The 18832-nt window shown below is 39.9% G+C and overlaps 2 protein-coding genes across 3 annotated transcripts in view; one reads left to right on the top strand and one right to left on the bottom strand.

Moving 5' to 3' along the window:
• Positions 1 to 18832, top strand: part of cyfip1 (cytoplasmic FMR1 interacting protein 1) — a 38662-nt gene that overhangs the window by 15298 nt on the left and 4532 nt on the right. For both annotated transcript variants that reach the window (XM_008281261.1, XM_008281260.1), the window contains exons 10-25: positions 111 to 202; positions 295 to 412; positions 1462 to 1584; positions 1718 to 1843; positions 1925 to 2091; positions 3122 to 3269; positions 4861 to 5014; positions 5123 to 5279; positions 6276 to 6372; positions 6922 to 6998; positions 8581 to 8689; positions 8794 to 8913; positions 9135 to 9334; positions 11362 to 11449; positions 17574 to 17717; positions 17946 to 18036. In XM_008281261.1, the coding sequence (XP_008279483.1) occupies positions 111 to 202; positions 295 to 412; positions 1462 to 1584; positions 1718 to 1843; positions 1925 to 2091; positions 3122 to 3269; positions 4861 to 5014; positions 5123 to 5279; positions 6276 to 6372; positions 6922 to 6998; positions 8581 to 8689; positions 8794 to 8913; positions 9135 to 9334; positions 11362 to 11449; positions 17574 to 17717; positions 17946 to 18036 (2011 nt within the window). The remainder of the gene's footprint in view (positions 1 to 110; positions 203 to 294; positions 413 to 1461; positions 1585 to 1717; positions 1844 to 1924; positions 2092 to 3121; positions 3270 to 4860; positions 5015 to 5122; positions 5280 to 6275; positions 6373 to 6921; positions 6999 to 8580; positions 8690 to 8793; positions 8914 to 9134; positions 9335 to 11361; positions 11450 to 17573; positions 17718 to 17945; positions 18037 to 18832) is intronic.
• Positions 11456 to 16408, bottom strand: fndc9 (fibronectin type III domain containing 9). Its single transcript, XM_008281259.1, has 2 exons — positions 14707 to 16408; positions 11456 to 12706 (listed from the first exon to the last, which is right to left on the bottom strand). The coding sequence occupies exon 2, from the start codon at positions 12648 to 12650 to the stop codon at positions 12012 to 12014; it is 639 nt and encodes a 212-aa protein (XP_008279481.1). The 5' UTR covers positions 12651 to 12706; positions 14707 to 16408; the 3' UTR covers positions 11456 to 12011.

Raw genomic sequence — 18832 nt, 5'->3', positions numbered from 1 at the left:
TGTGCATCTCCTTCTTTGCATTTGTTAACCTTTTCCAGTTGAACATTTTTGCATGTTTCCACAGTTTAATATGATATTAATACACATCGGTGCATTCTTTGTGTTCACAGCAACTCCAGGTGGTCCCCCTGTTTGGTGACATGCAGATTGAGTTGTCTCGCTACATCAAGACCAGTGCCCACTTTGAAGAGAACAAATCCAGGTGAGTTGTTTGTGTTGGTGTGTTTTTTCTGTCTTAGCAGGGATAAATCCCTACATTCACTCTTCCTCTTTCCTACCTCCTCTCCCCCTCAGGTGGACTTGCACATCTATATCCAGCAGCCCCCAGTACAACATCTGTGAGCAGATGATTCAGATCCGGGAAGATCACATGCGCTTCATCTCCGAGCTGGCTCGCTACAGCAATAGTGAGGTTAGTGTGGATTCCTGCAGTTTTAAAGTGCAATGACCAAGCATGCCTCTGGTGATTAATGGTCATCATTTTAAGCAAGAATATTATAACGAACTGCTGAAGAGTGGATCAGGAGTTCATCACATATGAGCCCATTTAAAAAAAAAAAAAAAAAAAAAAAGAAACATACCCTACATCCACCATCAGGATGACAGTTTTCTCCACAAGTAAGCTTTACAAGCTCTTCCTTATGTCAGGGATATTTGAATTCCCAGCTGTGATGTAACAAGCTTTTAAGCAGATGTCTTGCCTCAGTGGATTTCCCGAGGTCATAACTCGTTGTGATTCAGATGGAAATTTAACTTGTGGATCACAATTGCATTGAGGACACCAACACTGAGAGGGGAGAAAGTCATTCTAACAGGGTGCTTTTTTCCCTCACATTTTCTGAATAGTTTGGCCCGTCTTGCCACTTTTTGCAGATTGTCTTTAACCCTCTGAACCTCAAGCTGTTTTTGGGTGTTTCTCACTGTGGTCTCATTGTTCACTGCAGTAAAGTCCTGCACCTCTGTGGAAACAACTCAACCATGGCTAGAAGTAGAGGGAGCTCAAAATGTTTTTTTTCCAGTATAGTTATTAAAAAAAGAAAGACAAAACATTAGCAAATATTATACCAGTCTGTACAGGTTGGTGAGTAAAGCGTTTTAAACGGAGAGACTCACTGAGCTATTAAGAGCTCGGTGAGTAAGGGGTGTTTGAACAGTAGGAGCATGGCCCCTCTTTGTTTAAAGCCTGAATTATTAACACCAATTGATTTTCTGATGTGAGGGTTCAAGGCACAGAATAAAGGGTTAATAGTTCTGAGATCTGAGAGCTGAGCCAGACCATGTAGAGATTTAAAAGTAATCAATAGAATTTTAATCGAATTGGGAGCCAGTGTAATTTGTGCAGGACTGGAGTAATGTGTTCCCTGTAAACAGGCAATTGCTGCATCGTAGTGAATAATGAACTGCAGTCGTAGTTGTATGGAGTGAGCATTCAGTGAAGCGTGTTAATTTGTGTCCCTGTAGGTGGTGACTGGATCAGGGCGCCAAGAAGCCCAAAAGACTGACTCTGAGTACAGGAAGCTGTTTGACTTGGCCCTGCAGGGCATGCAGCTGCTCTCCCAGTGGAGCGCTCATGTTATGGAAGTGGTGAGGAAGCACAAAGTTTACAGAGAAGAAAATACATGACATTAATCATTTCTGCTGAATATAGTTAAAACTATATTGATAAGTTTTGTCTTGTCACATTTATCAAAAAAAAACAAACCCTTTTTGCACACAGTACTCTTGGAAACTGGTTCATCCGACAGACAAGTACTCCAACAAGGAGTGTCCTGACAATGCTGAGGAGTATGAGAGAGCCACCAGATATAACTACACCAGCGAGGAGAAGTTTGCCCTCGTAGAGGTCTGGTATAACAACACACATATATTATGTCTTCTTATTACTAGCAGGCCTGTAGTTTATTGAGTGTTGTATGCTTGGCAGGTGATCGCAATGATAAAGGGACTGCAGGTGCTGATGGGGCGCATGGAGAGTGTGTTCAATCACGCCATCCGTCACACCATCTACTCAGCTCTGCAGGACTTTGCTCAGGTCACTCTGCGTGACCCTCTGCGGCAGGCTATCAAGAAGAAGAAAAATGTCATCCAGAGGTATGGATCTCACCACAGTCAGAAGATCTCTAACAATAAAAAGCCATTGCATGCTTAATCTACATTTATTCATCCATACAGAGTTAAAGTATTAACTACAAATACACTATATTGTATATTTAAAAAAAAAAAAAAAAAATAGAATGACATAATTAACCTTAGGAAATATTTCATTTTTCGTGTGGAGTACTATTTAAGGACATTGCCCTATTTCTTTTGGATGTAAGAAATAGGGCAGTTTTTTAAATTGTAATTTTAAATGAGATAGTGAGTATTTTTGTGCAAATTATCCTGAATGCTTTTCGTAAAAGTCTGTGGAGGTGTTCCTTTTAAAATCTCTGTGCTGTATATTAAATAAATTCCAATTTAGTTACAAAAGCCTTTGAGCAAAGTTGTCACAAGTAACTGTATAACTGTAACTAGGAGCTTGCAAGCTGTTTTAGAACAACCCAAACCTTTGTGCTTGTCCCAACGGCAAGAACCACCCCTGTAGAACTTCTTTCAGGTCCATATTTGGGGGAGGATAAGGGTCCTTTTGTAAGCAGCCCTGAAAAACGTCTTGGCAGAACTCGGGACTGTTAAATTTCCAATGGACAAATGCTGATTGGCTAAGAACTCGGAACCCAGAAAGGACAACAAACATAATTTTTTCTGCCCTCTTCATGTCCTTGTCTGGCAGCAATCTCCTCCTCTCTAACATAGCCACCAACAATGTAATGTAAACATACATTGTTCTATTTGCAATGTGCTCATAGAACTGGAGTTAAATCCAGCTACCATTTGTTGTTGTTTTGGTGCACTTTGAGTTAAAGTCAAAGCTGTTGGATTCTACATATCAGTGGAAAACAGTAAGGATGAAAGTTCCTGTAAACATTCATGGTTCAGTTCTTTCTGCACTAGAGAAACACCTAATGTTTACTCAGTACTTTATGGAGCTCATAAATGACTAAGGAAGGTGCATACATCTACACCGGAACGTGTAATTATTTACTTGTGCAAATACAGTTTTTGAATTGTCCTCTTACTGCAGCGTCCTCCAGGCCATTCGGAAGACGGTCTGTGACTGGGAGACCGGGAGGGAGCCTCACAATGACCCTGCCCTCCGTGGAGAAAAGGATCCAAAGGGTGGCTTTGACATTAAGGTTCCCCGCCGTGCTGTCGGGCCCTCCAGCACACAGGTTGTGACCTCACCACCTCTGCTGATAAATCCATTCTTTACCCCTTCTCTCTTTGACATTTCTTCTTGTTATCTTTTCCAACACCTTTAAGGTTTTACTAGACTAAGGTTTCCTCACTAATGTGGCATTAACCAGGCCTATGAAGCTCTCTGTAGCATAAAATATTTGACCTCAGGCTTGCAACATGTCATATCAAAACTTACTCACCTCTGGATAAGGGACATGATATGAGCCAGCAAGTCTTGGACAGAGCTGTTCTCCATCATAAACCAGCTGGTTGTGTATTCTGTACTGTTTTATCCTCAGCTTGTATTCTCAGAGTACACTTGTGGGGCCCCGTTTAAATCCATACAAGCTGTGCAGTGCTGAAAAGTAATCATATGTACATTTAATTTACACATCACATGGTGTTTCTTGGTACTGGCATCCATTATGTTTCTTACACCACACAGATTTATCAGCTTAGAAGTGATTTCCAAGAATTAATCTGCTTTCTAGGTACATGACTGTAAAGCCAGGGGAATCAATCATCTTCTGCATATATTTGTCCTGAATTAATAGAATTCAGCTGCCGAGTTTTCAGTAGTAAATGATGGAGATTGTGAAAATCTTCTTTTGATGAGATAATATTCTGTCATGTGAGAGGCAATATGGAGAGCTTTCATAACCAAGCTAACCACCTGTAATGAATCCAAAACAGCTATTGGGAGAAAAAAAACAACCTTATCAAACATTAGATACAAAACATTGCTGCTTCATCAGTCTGTTTAAGGTTGTGACGTTCAGTCAAAGGTCAGGTTTGTCAGGAGCTCAGGACGGCTGCTGTGCAACAAATGATTTAACTTCAGCTGATGAACTTTGACTCTGTGTGTGACAGCTCACTTGACTTGCCGTCAGATTCTGATCCATCCTGTCTTCACGTCAGGGGTTATGTTTATGAGTAACAAATACATTTCTTGCTGTTGTTTCACAGACATACGTGTGCACAACTCTCTCTTGCTTTGGAGGTGCTTCTATTGATCCTACAAGAACCTGGAAGCAAGAAACTAAATATTAGCTCCTGTTAATGTTTTGTCAAAACCTAAAATACATTCATTACTAGTGATTCTCATTGATCTGACCGTTTCTGTTTTCATCGTGGTAAAGTTTCATTTTTATGGACATTTTGGTTTGTTACTGATGTGAAGTTGTAGAGCAAAGGGAATTAGAAAGTTATTTTGGGATCTTCTTTGTTCTCTGTGATGTTTCTAAACCAATATTTGTGCTGAAATGTGGAAAAAGCCTTCCCCAAGTTGCTTCACACAACTTGATGTCAGCTACATTGTGTGTCCATGCAGCTCGCACTTGTGTGATAGTGATAGTGACAGTGATATGGAAACCCTACTAGGTCCAACCTAGTAATATTGCTGTTGTGACTTTTACGGGAAAGTGATGAGGATGATCATTTAGACATTAAGCCGACACGTTCTGATGCCGCCAGATTAATGGAAAGTAGTGCATGTCTGAAAGAAGCTTATATATGTTTTTTCAGATGATGTCGCAAAAACCACCAAGACTTCACTTCCATTGTTTTTTCTTTTCGTATATGCAGCTCTACATGGTGAGGACGATGCTGGAGTCTCTTATTGCAGACAAAAGTGGCTCAAAGAAGACTCTGCGCAGCAGCCTCGAGGGCCCCACCATCCTGGACATTGAGAAGTTCCACCGGGAGTCCTTCTTTTACACACATCTGCTGAACTTTAGTGGTAAGAAGAAACACCAGTTCAATCCTGTTACCCGTTGAAAACTAAATAACAACCATCAAATGAAGATTTTCTTATAAAACCTACTTTCCCCCTCCTCATCCATTGCAGAGACCTTGCAGCAGTGTTGTGACCTCTCCCAGCTGTGGTTCAGAGAGTTCTTCCTGGAGCTCACTATGGGTCGCAGGATCCAGTTCCCCATCGAGATGTCCATGCCCTGGATCCTCACCGACCACATCCTGGAGACCAAGGAGGCTTCTATGATGGAGTAAAATATGTCTTTATGTTGAAGATACTACTGCTGATAACAATATTTTCGTCCTATTTCCTCCCGTACTTCTCATCAGATGTCATTATCTTTAGATATCTCAACAGTTTAGCTGTTTATCTGCCATACTTTTGCTTTTCACAGTTGTTTAAATCTACATGTGAAGCATCAGGTCATTTTCTGGTTGGAAGCATGGAAACGATACACAGTTTTTAATTTGACAACACAGAGATCTGGTGATATGAGTTTTTTTTGTTGTGGCTGACCAGAGGCATTCAGCAACTTCAGTGATTGTTTCTTCTTATCTTGCATTTTTAAAAAGGACCCTGGGTTAAATCCCCAAAAATTAGGATTAAGCGCAAATGTTTTCATGTCTGTTTTAAATCTTTGCTGCAGGATTATGTTGATACGAGGCAGGTTTTACATAAGCCATTAAGCACAACAACTGGCATGAGCCATAAGTGCAGTAATTCTTCAAATGTTCACCCGAAATTGCTAAAAGCAGTCGCCGTTTCAGCCATATAGATATTTAATGGTGGCATTAATTGTTTAATGGAATCTAAATGAATTAGTATTTCTTTTTATCTATTTACTTAGCTGTTTGAGTTGTTATCTGGGAACATTGTTGCTTTTGCAGCTCTGCAAATATGCAAAGCACATCGACAGAAAAGCTGCATTTAGTTAATTTAATTTATCATATTTAAATCCTGAAAGTGTCATTTACATATACATAATTTTACATACCTGACTGATAATAGCTGACACATTGCCCCTGAACTGAAAGAAGTCATCCTGATTTAATTTATCTGTTTCACATAGTAGTTTCTTTAGTGCCTCCACTGTTTCCTGTATTTTTTTCAAGCTGCCATATTCTGATCTCTGCTTGTTTTTATGTTGTTGAATTAACTTATTGTGTAACTCTTGCAGGGGCTCTTGAATCTAAATGAAGGCATTTAGGAATAACACTTGTTATTACTTGCTCTTTAACCCCTTCAGGTATGTGCTGTATCCCCTGGATTTGTACAATGACAGTGCACACTACGCCCTGACCAAATTCAAGAAGCAGTTCCTCTATGATGAAATAGAGGCTGAGGTAATGCATAATTTGTATGTATTGTTTGTTTGTATTTTTTGTTTTCTATACTGGATGATTTGTTAGTCTTTGCACTGCAGATGCACTGCACAATTCCACTTTTCTAAATATACTCGTTGCCATGTTGCTCTAACAAATACTGTTTATCTTATTTCCTCATTAATCTGAGTTGCCTGTCCATCATATGAGATTTTGAGTCGCTGTATTTCCGGTCATTATGAAACAGGTTACATAAATACAAATAACGTAGCTAAAGAAAGCTTTGTTGAACAAATATATGTACGATTTTAAAACAATATGTGAGGTGACATCTTTTTTTCTGCCAGTTAAATTACTGTGTTTTCCTCACTAAGCCAACACTAGTCAAATCTGTGTAAAGTTCACCCTGTTACCTGGTGACATCATGCTACATGATTTCAAATTATTTCTGCAAACACAACATTGCAAAACTGTGTAAAAAAAAAAAGTGTTTTATGGTATTTTGTCTGTCACAAATTCAACTGTATTTGCAAATATGCATGTTAATTTGAACCTTTGTTGTTATTCCAGGTCAATCTGTGCTTTGATCAGTTTGTCTACAAGCTGGCTGATCAGATATTTGCCTACTACAAGATCCTAGCTGGAAGGTAGGTTACTTCTTTTTTCCTTTTTTATTGTTATTCCATAAGTAATGACTTAGTAGGTTTATCTGGGTTGTGAAACAGTGATTCTCAAACAGGAGTACTTTACACTAGAGTAACAGAGTAGCTAAATTGGTTTGAAAATGTTGACATCAATATATTTGGTTTTAAGTAGAATTATCCCATCAAATGGAACTTAACTGGTTAATAATTGTACTGTCTGAAAATGAAAACTAGTCAGCAGGATCTTAGACAGAGGATGTCAGACAGAAGTTGAGAAGAGATGCTGCAGCAATGTACAGTATAGAAAGTTTTTTGAGCTTTAAAGCACGTAAACATATTCTAGCAGACCCCAAAAATAAAATTGTAAACCTGTGAAATGGGCATTATATGGGCTCTTTAATATGACAACCTAAATACCACTTCATTGAGACCAGTAAGTGAGTTCACCTGATGTCCCGTTTCCACTAAAGAGAGTGTGGACTTGAAGTCAGCACACCTGTGAGTGGAATTCTAATGATGTATGTATTTGTCTAATTTTCCCTGCTGTTTAATGTTTTAATATCTAGACCTGGCATTCATAATTGCTGTAATAAATATCAACACCGCTGCAAATGGCGGCACAGAGCGGCGTTCACAAATGCCGACTGCTGTTTGTGGTGGCATTAACAAACACAGACTGGTGATATTCAAACATCATTAACAACAGCAGGCAAAATGAGACAGATAGTGACCTTATCAGTTTCCTAGCAGTGGCCCGTACAAGAGACAGCCTGCTTCCTTGCGCTGTGATCCGCGACAGAGATTTAAGCTTCAATAATGAAACCAGTGGTTGAACCGATGCACAGGGCCAAAAAGTTTTGAGAGAAGATTTGTTTTCAAGCAAGACAATGACCTGAGGTTCACAGCCAAAGCTACACAGAAGTGATTTAAAGGCAATAGGGTCAATGTTCTGGAGTGGCTAAGTCAGAGCACAAACCTCAATCCCAATTGAGAATTTGTAGCTGGACTTATTCTCATAGTCCTTGTGCAAGCCAAGAGACCTTGAGCAGTTTTGCAAAGAAAATGATCTAAAATTGCAGTGTCCAAATAAGCGAGGCTCACTGAGAACTATCCACACAGGCTGTAGTTTCAGCAATGAGTGCTTTTAATAAATACTGACTTGAAGGGGTTGAATACTTGTACAATCTTTTATTTTATATGAGTAGAAATGTGTTTTCACTTCTTAAGAAAGAGTCTTTTTTTGTCAATTCTTATAAAAAAAAAAAGACATATTGACCGTCATTCCATATTTAAAAGTAATAAAAGAGGAAAACTTCCAAGTTGGATGAATACTTTGTATAGGCGCTGAATACAGAAATATAAGCATGGTTCAGTGGTGGTTTTCTGGTCTGTGGAAAAGCCAACCAGTTCTGAGACATGTTCACATGTTGAACCAGCAGCAGTACCTGGTTTGTGTTGCTCTAAAAAGGAAATGTCTGACCCCCTGTTGTTTAACACTTCAGTCTGGGAGAAATTGTTTTTAAAAAGCTTGATTCACACTTGCACAAGTACCTTGACTCTTTTGCTGTTTATTTAAATCCTTTAGTCTCCTGCTTGACAAGCGTTTGAGAACTGACTGCAAGAACCAAGGCGCCAACATTCCCTGGCCTGCCTCCAACCGCTACGAGACTCTGCTGAAGCAACGTCATGTCCAGGTATACACCGCACCAATCATGGATTTTGATCTCGCTGTTCTGCCGCCTTCATTATTTTGCCGTCATGTTGTGCCCCCCCAATACTAACTGTCCGTGAACCTCAGCTCTTAGGCCGCTCTATCGACCTGAACAGACTCATCTCTCAGAGGGTTTCAGCTGCTCTGTACAAGTCTCTGGAGCTCGCCATCAATCGCTTTGAGAGTGAGGATCTCACCTCAATCATGGTATGTAATTTCAGTTTAGTTCAGACTTCATTAGGGACAGCTGATGGGGGGTGTTTACATAACATTCTTTATTTTCTATCTGTGATCATACAGATGGATTACGCAGTATTTTAGTGTGTGTTTCTGGAGGTTTAGTTGATCTGAGGTTTGTCCTTGGACTAAGTAAGAAACGTGTTGGGGTGCAGTTGTGGACCTTTTTCCTTTGTGTTACTTGGTTAAAGGAACTGGAAGGTCTTCTGGAGATCAACCGCTTGACGCACAAGCTCCTCAGTAAGTTCTTGACTCTGGACAGCCTGGACGCCATGTTCCGGGAGGCCAACCACAACGTGTCGGCTCCCTATGGCAGGATAACGCTGCACGTCTTCTGGGAGCTCAACTACGACTTCTTGCCCAACTATTGCTACAACGGTTCAACCAACAGGTGCGCTACTTTCTGATTTGCTGTTCAGTGTGCTCATTGGTTAATCTTGAGCTACATTATTCTGATATTTGCTTAAAGAAGATACAATAAAAAATAGACAACAACAGCCAATTGTTTTCCAAAAATGAATTTAAACCTGTGGGCTGCAATCTTGTTTAATGAGCCTTTAATTGCTGTACCAGTGGCAGTAAATCACTTATGCTCAGATAAACATTTCAAAATAAAGCATGGTCAAGATCATAGAGAGGTCAGAATGATCAGCACAGTTCTAAACAAATAAATGGAAATGAAAATGCAAATACACGCAACTGCCTCAGTAGTAGCAAAGCTGGATCTACCAGCTGGACGGAGCACGCAACTGCCATTACCTAATCATGTCCAAATCTACTTTTAAAAGGCTCCACTCAATCTTTTCTTCTACTTTATTACAATATTTGCTAAAATATTAACTCATAATCCCAAAAGTGTTTTACCAAATTGCTTCAAACTAAAAACCTGAGCCAAGGTAATAGTAGTAAGACTGACTAATTATCGTCTTTGCTAATTACTTAGTGAATAACGTCCAACTAGAAAGGAATGAGTCACTCTCTGTGTCTGTGTGTGTGTGTGTTGGGTTTTTTCTCCACATCCGTTTATCTGGTCTGCTTCACATTTGTTGCTGAGGACCAGTGGAAGTGCAGTGTTGAGTGTGAGTTTGGTGGAAGAATCATCCTCCTGTTTTGGCTAAACATTGTTTTTTTGTTTAGATTTCACCACAGTGTATTTTTTTAACAGTGACGTCCTCAGTGTGACTTTGTCATCAAGGGTTGCTGACTGCAACTCCTTCTAAACTCAAACTGTGCCCACTGTCAAGTTATTTTGGAAGCTATCTATAGTATCTATACTGTCGACTTTATCACTGCAGTGGTTATGTTAAAACAAGCAAAAGTAGAGTTTCTGTTTGATCCAGATCTCTGCTACTTAGGCTCACTTTGGGCAATTTGTGTGTGTTACCAGCAACACACACCCCCACATATGCGAACATGCGCTCTGTGTGTCTTCATAACTATTCACCTATTTGAAACAGTAATGACACACACAGAACAAACTGTGCTAAATAATGTTAAATGTTAGCCAATATTATAATGTCAATCGAGGTCATGTAATACTTGTGGATTGCAGTTCCAGACCAATGTGGTTAATAGTTTGCAGCCCAAATCAGCTCTGTGTTTGCTGACACACCCTATTCCTCCTGCGACACATTACTTCAATCACTCACTAATTCCCCAAAGTCAAGTTAAACAAGGTATTATAAAACTAAGAAAAAAAGCAAGTACTCGGATTTTGTCAGAGCTGGAACATGTTTACAATTTTACTTAAAAAGAAGGACAGTGATGAATAGATTTTTCATTTTCTTTTGTTCAGCTTATCTATTATTCAACCAAACATTGAATCTCTACGGCACTTGTGAGTTTCTAGGTGTTGCGGCTAACAACATTTTTTTTGCCAAAGGGCCCCAGTGCAGGTTAATTTGAGCATAAGTATGAGCCAGGTTAATACTAATATAATAATGGTATACAGAAATCCCTCTGTATGCGATAGCTGCTGTGAATGACATGAGGCTTTGCTTGTTTTGGCTCTGATAATAATAAAATGTGTGAAACCCTGCAGCAAAGTTCTGAGCTGGGGTTAAGCTGCAGTAAATGAGCACTAATAAATCACTCTATTAGACGTACTCTATTGTCTGTTTGGTTATGTGCTGCTTTAAAGAAACCACATGAGGAAAAGGCTTTAATCTGTGGATGCAAAGGATTCACCAGCAGCACTAACAAAACAGGTTTTGAACTTGTTCAGCTTTTGTATAAGCTCAGTGTTCAATGTTTGGTCTATTTATATTTTATTTGTATAAACCTTACAAGGTAAAGCTGCCACACAATACTGCTCTTATGTTCTATGGGTAAAGGAACCCATTGAAGAGTGTGGGTGTTTGCATTGTGTGCATTATATCCTGATGTTGCAGAGATAATCATCTCTATCTGTGTGTGCAGGTTTGTGCGCACCGTCCTGCCCTTCTCTCAGGAGTTCCAGAGGGATAAGCCACCCAACGCTCAGCCTCAGTATCTGTACGGGTCAAAGGTCAGTACATTTTGTCTTTTATCATCACTTCCACAGAAGGCATATGAAGTAGTCACTTTATTTTCTTGGATTTCATGAGTGGATGTTTGTTTTTTTTTTTTTAGTATTTCTGTGTTAAAGCCAAACATTTACTACATATTACTAAGATATATCTATAGAATAAAAGTGGAAAAACATCATTATGGGAGACAGTGTGTGAAATGTCTTAAATTATGTGCAAAATTAATAAGACAAATGTAAATGTTTGTGTGCAAACATTGAGAAGTATACCACAGGAACACAAAGATCAAAAAGTCCTTCATGAGCTTCTACAAGAAAAGACTGATATTCAGAGGAACAAATTAAATAGAAAGGTTAAATTGTTTTTCTTTTTCAGTTGTTTCCCTGGCTGAATGTTTGTCATTGACAACTTTAAAGTGGTGCACTAATAGTTTGTCTTAAATGGATCCTGTGAAAACATGTATTCTCCTAAACACAAATAGGATTTCATCAGTGGATAAAAATACTCTGTGACAATTCAGTCTGCGCAGAACAATACTGTGATGACCTTAATCCAGTTGATTCATGCTGGCTCGCTGCCAGACAGCTTAGGCAGCGTCCTCAGCTCATGGTCTTGGGTAATTATATGGCCAGTGGGCTGCGCTGAGAGGAGGGAAGGTTGTATGCTGGAGGCATGTTTGGTGCTATCCTCGCTGCCTCTTCTGGGAGTGTAGAGGGGTCCAGATGTGGACATGTCCGGGCGGGTCGAGTTGGTCACCACCTGGCAGCTGTCCGCAGTGCGGCCGGGGATGGAGCAGGCGGTGTGAAGACATCCCCACAGCAGGATGCCCGCGATGACCAGGAGCAAGACGCAGCAGGTCAGCCAGACGCCCATGGCGAGCTCCCATCCGGCCCTGTCGTGACCTTCGCTGTTCTCGCTCAGAGTGCTGAACACCTGGCACTGGTCTCGCACCGGATTGGCGGCCTGACACGTCACACACAAGAAGTAGGCGGTCTGGGGGACAAGGTTGGCGATGTGTGTGGTGGTCTGGCTGACCGGGATGCGCTCCTCATACGTGAAACTTTTGCGCTTGTAGCCCAAGAAGAGGCTGTTCCAGTTGGGGTCGTACATGACGCTGTAGAAAGTGTCCAGGCAGCTGGGGGATGCCGGCCAGCTCACCCTGGCTGAGGTGGAGGAGATGTTGTAGACTACAATAGACATGACGAGGAGCCGAGTTGGTACGAGCGAAGCACTTCCTCTGTTGTTACAGTGTAGAACTGAGGTGGAAGACAGAAATGATGTAAACAGAGTGAGACACTAGCTGCGTTTCCATATAATCAGCAAGCGAATGGGAAACAAACGTTTGAAGAAAATACAAATTAGGCTTGTTTGCATCAACTGCTTTGGAGCAAGTAAATTAGGCTGCGTGGTGGCATCAGAAGGCAGTGGTGTAGGAAAACAGAGAAGAAGAAGCCATAAACAAAAGGGTTTGCTAACCACTGATGAAGAAACAAACAAAACTTTGGCTGTCTATTAGAGAAAAATGGTGAGAAGTAATCAGGAATTGTATTTTTAAAATCTGGAAATAGTTTTTTCATGTCAGATGGTATTTGTAATGTTTCATGCTGTCTAGAGATACTGTAAGAAGCAGAATGAGCTGATCACTCATGTGAGTTAAATGTTTGCTATGTCGTTAGCTATGTCATCAACTCTTATTTGAAAAAGTCAACAACCAACTCAAGTAAGCGTGAAAACTATTTTGTGACAATTGGGGAAATTTTAATTTTTTTTTTGTAACTTTTTCCAATTCAATGCTGCAAAATATGCACAACAACTTTATGGAACATTATGGAAACATGGCAACTGGCAGAACTAACTTCTGACAGCACGGTAGTTTCCATACACACATTTTGAAGTGTCACATTATGAAAGTTATTGGAAATGGCAGCATTTCAACAAACATTGACACCCATTTTTGAATTTGAGTTTAAACCATTAATGTGCTTCATAAGAGATGGAAACACTTTAAAAAAAAAAAAAAATTTTAACAAGAAGTGAGCATTTACCCCACATGATTAATTTAGCGGTTTCTTTCATTGTTTTCCACTTCAGACATTATCAAACATGACATAAAAGAATAGTTGCAACTTTAATGTTTGAACACCTGAAGACTGTGTGGAGCCTCCATCACTAACGAGGAGTCATTAAAGCAGCATGAAAATATCAGGGTCGGCCTTGTGCTGCTTTTTGGGCATGAGTACAGCCTCTTTTGACTCTCTGCATTTTGGAGCACCTTTCTGCTTTTTGGATGCATAAAAAATAAATCTGAATACTAACTCACCTGGGGCCAAATTACAATTTCAATAAAACATGTAATTACATTCTGATTTTAAAATCTGAAACAAAATGTTAAACACAATAACCGAAAAATACCGCGGCCACCGGGCCTTCCCCACTCATATACAAAGCATAAAAAGAAAACAACAGTATCAGAGGATAATAAGCATTGTATGAAGGATTATCAGGGACAAAGAGCGGTGGTGGGAGGGAAGTGAGGGTTCTGTGCAGATGTTCAGCAAATTACATAATGCAGAATGATTTCTGAAGAGGCTCATCTGTGCTGCAGGTCACCTGTTACAAGAGAGAGGTGATGATCTGTCAACCTTGAGCTGTTAAGACCCACTGGGCAGGATTTAGTAGAATGCCCACTGGCTTTAGCTCTGATTATTTATAGTAAATATTGAAAGTTGCAGTTTTCTCTTATAGAATGCCAAATAATGACATGCTCTTTACTCCAAACAGATGTCGACCTATTTGATTGTGGAGGAGATTTTAGGGTTTTAAAAGCAAGCTTCTGAGAAAATCACATTTTATCTTCTGCTTGCATGGTTCAAAACGGCATGAAATAATGTTTACTTCTGGTTGAGACTAACACAGGGAGGGTGTGGTGCTCCTTGAGAAGTAGCCACATTCAAAGTGCGTGGTTAAGTTGTGTGTTATTTTTGCTCTATACTGCATATTTTCCCCCAAAAAAGCCATCCTACAAAAATACCTAAGCTACACAGCTGGTCTCACAAAAATTGTAGGTTTGAAATCAGTTCTAGATGTGTTTTATTACTGGTACAGTTTAATGGTACACTGGAAATACTTTAGTAAATGCATCATTTCATATGTATTTTTTAATTTTTTTAATTGTATATAAAATATTATCAGTATGTTAAGAAAGTAATTAGTGGTCATTTTTTAAAAGCAATAAATAAATAGCAGGAAGACTTACCAGGAAAACTGTGCCAGCACGTGTTGAACACACAATCTGCAGAGCCTGAGGTGTCCAGATGATCCTGTACTGCTGCTATTTAGTCATATTAACATCTATTCCACCGTCCGAGCTCTGATGCTGCTGTGTAGGTTTGCAACCTCAGGACTGAAGCAGAGATCAGTGTGTCCTTATCTCCACTGTGGCCACACTAGAGGGAGTGCTGTTGGATTAGAGCAACAGCAGCAGCTTCATCTCTCTATAGCAGGGGAGAGAGGGAGCGACTCTCTAAGCGGGTCATTATATGCACATTGTATTTAAATTATTGTAAATTATGTTGCTTTAATGTTGTTTTTTCGTTCAAAGTTGTTGCCCTGCTAATTGATCTAAGGACCTCACAGTGATGCTGATCGTTAATTTCCTCTTGACCAGCGCTCTGGTCCATGCCACCGTATCTTTAATATCTACTGGTGGCATCTGGGGACGAGCTGAAATGTGGTTCAGTTGGTTGATCCATCTGCCCACAGTTTGTTCCCCAGAAAAGTCTCTTAACAACTGCCAGCCAGATTGTCATGAAATTTACTGTAGCTTTCCATGGTCCCCAAAGGATGATCCAAATGGTGCACTGGCACTCTTGTTTTTATCATGTGTCTACTTTGGCAAAAAAATGTTAATATCTAAAGGGCACATTGCTGCGACACACATCCTTGGCATCTTTAACACCACAGCTTTCCTCTTGTGTCGCCCTCGGGCTAAAATCTCCACACAAGATGTCTCATGATTTACCAAACACTTTCAAATTCCCAAAGCGCATTCATGCCTCTAAACAGAACAACCAGTTTTTATCCATCAGAACTAAGATGGCTACAGCTTTTGGATAAGTAATTAATTGTCTTTTTCATTGCTGTTGAATTATACATGAAAATTGGATAGCCATGGCTTTCACAGAAACATTCATGGGTCCCAGACCATGAATCCTCCAAACTTTAGTGATCTGCTGACTCCATGACGTGAAAACGTTTTCCTCTGCAGAAAACTTTGGTTGATGAACATGTTCCTGCAAAAGTACAGTCATTCTCATCAACCTTAGCTGTCTCTTGGCTTTAGTAATTAGTAAATGTTAGCATGCTATCATGTTAAACCAATTTCACGCTAAAATTACAATGTAGCTGATAGCTGTGCTGTACCTGCAAATAAATTCCATTATATTTATAAAATGGACAATTGGATCCAAGTCATTTAATATTCAGTATCTGCTGATCCAATACCATTTAATCAGACAATACACACTTCAAGCATTGTAGATTTGCTGTTGTGCCACGTTACTTTAGCAGCCTGAGGTCACTCAGACCACAGGCAGCTCCGGGTTGGGAAGCAGAGAGCGTTGTGGAGGTTTAACTAGAAAAGGTACCACCATGACAACATCTTCTGTATTGCTTGGCAACCTTTGTCCAGAGCTGCTGTTTTTGACATAAGCTGGGCTCGACTAGGACAGCACTTCTTTATTCCAGCAGCACATGTAACAGATCCGCCTTTGCAGTCAGTGTTACTTGTCTGTTAACCAACAGCAATACCAGCACAGGGCTACTGTCCCCTGTGCTGAATTTGTGTTATCAATAAATCGATTATTGATTTATAATAATGCATTATTAGGGAACAAACAATGGATCAGATCTAGGTTTTGGTCGATACCGATCAGTTAAGTAAATGTTTGGAACAGATATGCCTAGTCCCAGTGGTTAGTTTAAAGTCTCCTTAAATACTATTCAGTCCATTCAGAGTAAAATAGACGATAAAGGAGGGCGTGTTTTGGGACAGGGCTACTTGTGATTAATAAGTTTCTTCTATAAGGCCGTTAATGTCATCCTCGAGTTGTCAGTCAAATTCACTGTTCACTTGTCACCTTTGGTTTTAAATTCCAAACTCAAGGTTTCAAAATGGCAGTGGGTGGTCCATCGCCCCCTTCCACATCCACTACATCCGTCTTATTCTATATACAGTTTACACTACAGCCGTTTCATGGCCTCGTCTGTGGAAATGATTCCAAGTCCATAGAGTGCAGTAACAAATGTTTGGCTTGAAGTGCCTTTCATTTATTTATTTATAATCAAACAATATTAACTATTTCAAAAGTGCTATGTAAATAAACGTAATAAAAAATTAAAAGCAGTGAGAGGTGCAGTTAATAAGAGCAGCACTTAAACCTTAGCATTGCTTCAGTGGAGTTAAAGAGGTCGACTTAAGATTTTGTTGAAGCATATTTCAACTATGTGGGGCACAGTAGCAAAGAGCTGATCCTCTAACTCTCTACAGAAAGGCTTCATAAAATAGCTTTATGAATAAATAAAAACAAATGCCTGATGCCTCCTCACTTGCAGAACAGGCAAGCCATTTCCTGGATACAATAGACAACTATGTGTCCCATAACTATTGGCTGTTAAGGAGTGATATGCTGCATCTAAAGAATTAAACCTTGGACAGCCCGTCGTTCATACATAACAACTCTAATCCAAATACAGAGAGGCTTTAATTGTAAATAAAAGAAAATCCAGCCTTGAAAAATTAATATCAATATGGACTTAAAGCAACCCAGTTGTGTTAAGGATATATTTTTTAAAATTTCCCTGCCATAAACTGTTAATGTGCCTTTGGATGTTCAAAGTGTTACCAGTGTGACAAAGTGACTCAGCTCTGCAGCAGCCACGAATACACCCACATGAGTCAAACTTACCCTTCAGCACCCATTTGTTAAAAATGGCAAGGCTACCAGCAAGCAGTGACTTTACTACCAAAAAAACATTTATCTACCATTGTCCTTGCTTTCTGATGCTTCAAACAATAGTCGTTCAAACCATTTCTTACTGTCACCTGTCTTTCTGTGCATGCAGACCTTGAACCTGGCATACAGCAGCATATTTGGCTCCTACCGAAACTTTGTGGGACCCCCACACATCAAGGTCATGTGCAGGCTGCTGGGCTACCAGGGCATCGCTGTGGTGATGGAGGAGCTGCTGAAGGTCGTCAAAAGCTTGGTGAGTGCGAGAGGAAGCCACAATGGTGTGTGGGAGGCACGATTTCAGTGCCGCTGTTACAGATGGAGGACGTCACTGTGAGGAGGCTGAATTCTTTGTTAGTTATGTATAAGAGTAAAGTTGTCTGATATCAGATAAATGGTAAAAGGAGGGAATTATTGTTCATTCAGTTTGCTTGTCATCACGGCCTTTTAGGGAAATGATTAAAGCTCTACTTTTCTTGCGTAGCTTCAAGGTACCATCATGCAGTATGTGAAGACCCTGATGGAGGTGATGCCCAAGATCTGCAGACTGCCACGTCATGAGTATGGCTCCCCAGGTAGGTGGAATGTAGCCTGTCTGCTTTATTTTTGTTTTTTTGTTTTTCCCCTCCAGGATTTTTTTCTTTAATTCTTCATTCAGTGGTACACAAATGGGTGCAGTTTTAAATTAAAAGAAATTGAACTCTGTTTTCAATTTGTGTCGTGCTACATTCCTGCTACCGTACAAATCTTTGCATCAAAATAAGACTTAAAATATTCTTCACCTGAATTTAGTGCGTCTCCTTGAGGCAAAATATGAACAAAATTTTACCAGAAGTGTCTCACTTGCAGAAGATTCATTTCTTGCAAGACACTTCAATTAATGATAGCGAGGCAACTGTGCACCGAGAATCCTCTAGTCTCCTCACTAAGCTTGCACAGCTCAGCAGCTCAGACAGGTGTCTGACCAAAAAGCATAATTAAAGGAGTGTAATAATGTGTCCCAACATCATATTTACCCAGTTTGAAACCAAGTAATTTTCTTCACTTTTTAATATTAGCAGAGTTTTTCTCTGTACAGAGTTTTCTATAAGTGGAGCTTGCATTGTACATGTCGGTATTTCAGTGGCTTCTGTTCATTTAATTGTGGAGCCAAATTTGTGATTAAAATTCCATTCATTTTAAAGCCCTTCACCACAGTAATTGTCCCTGGATGCTGTGAGTCAGAAATCAGCACTTGAGCTAAAAGAATCAAGCTGTGAAACTGCTGAAAATGAGCAATTATAAAGTTTTAAATGAAACTTTCAAACGAATCACATTGTTATTGAAATGAACTTTTTGTTAAAACACCTGCTTGGCATCATATTAAATACA

This window comes from Stegastes partitus, unplaced genomic scaffold (genome assembly GCF_000690725.1).
Source record: "Stegastes partitus isolate 25-593 unplaced genomic scaffold, Stegastes_partitus-1.0.2 Scaffold228, whole genome shotgun sequence".
NCBI lineage: Eukaryota > Metazoa > Chordata > Actinopteri > Pomacentridae > Stegastes > Stegastes partitus.
The sequence above is the reverse complement of the archived record's forward strand: the minus strand, read 5'-3'. Positions and strand labels throughout refer to the sequence as shown.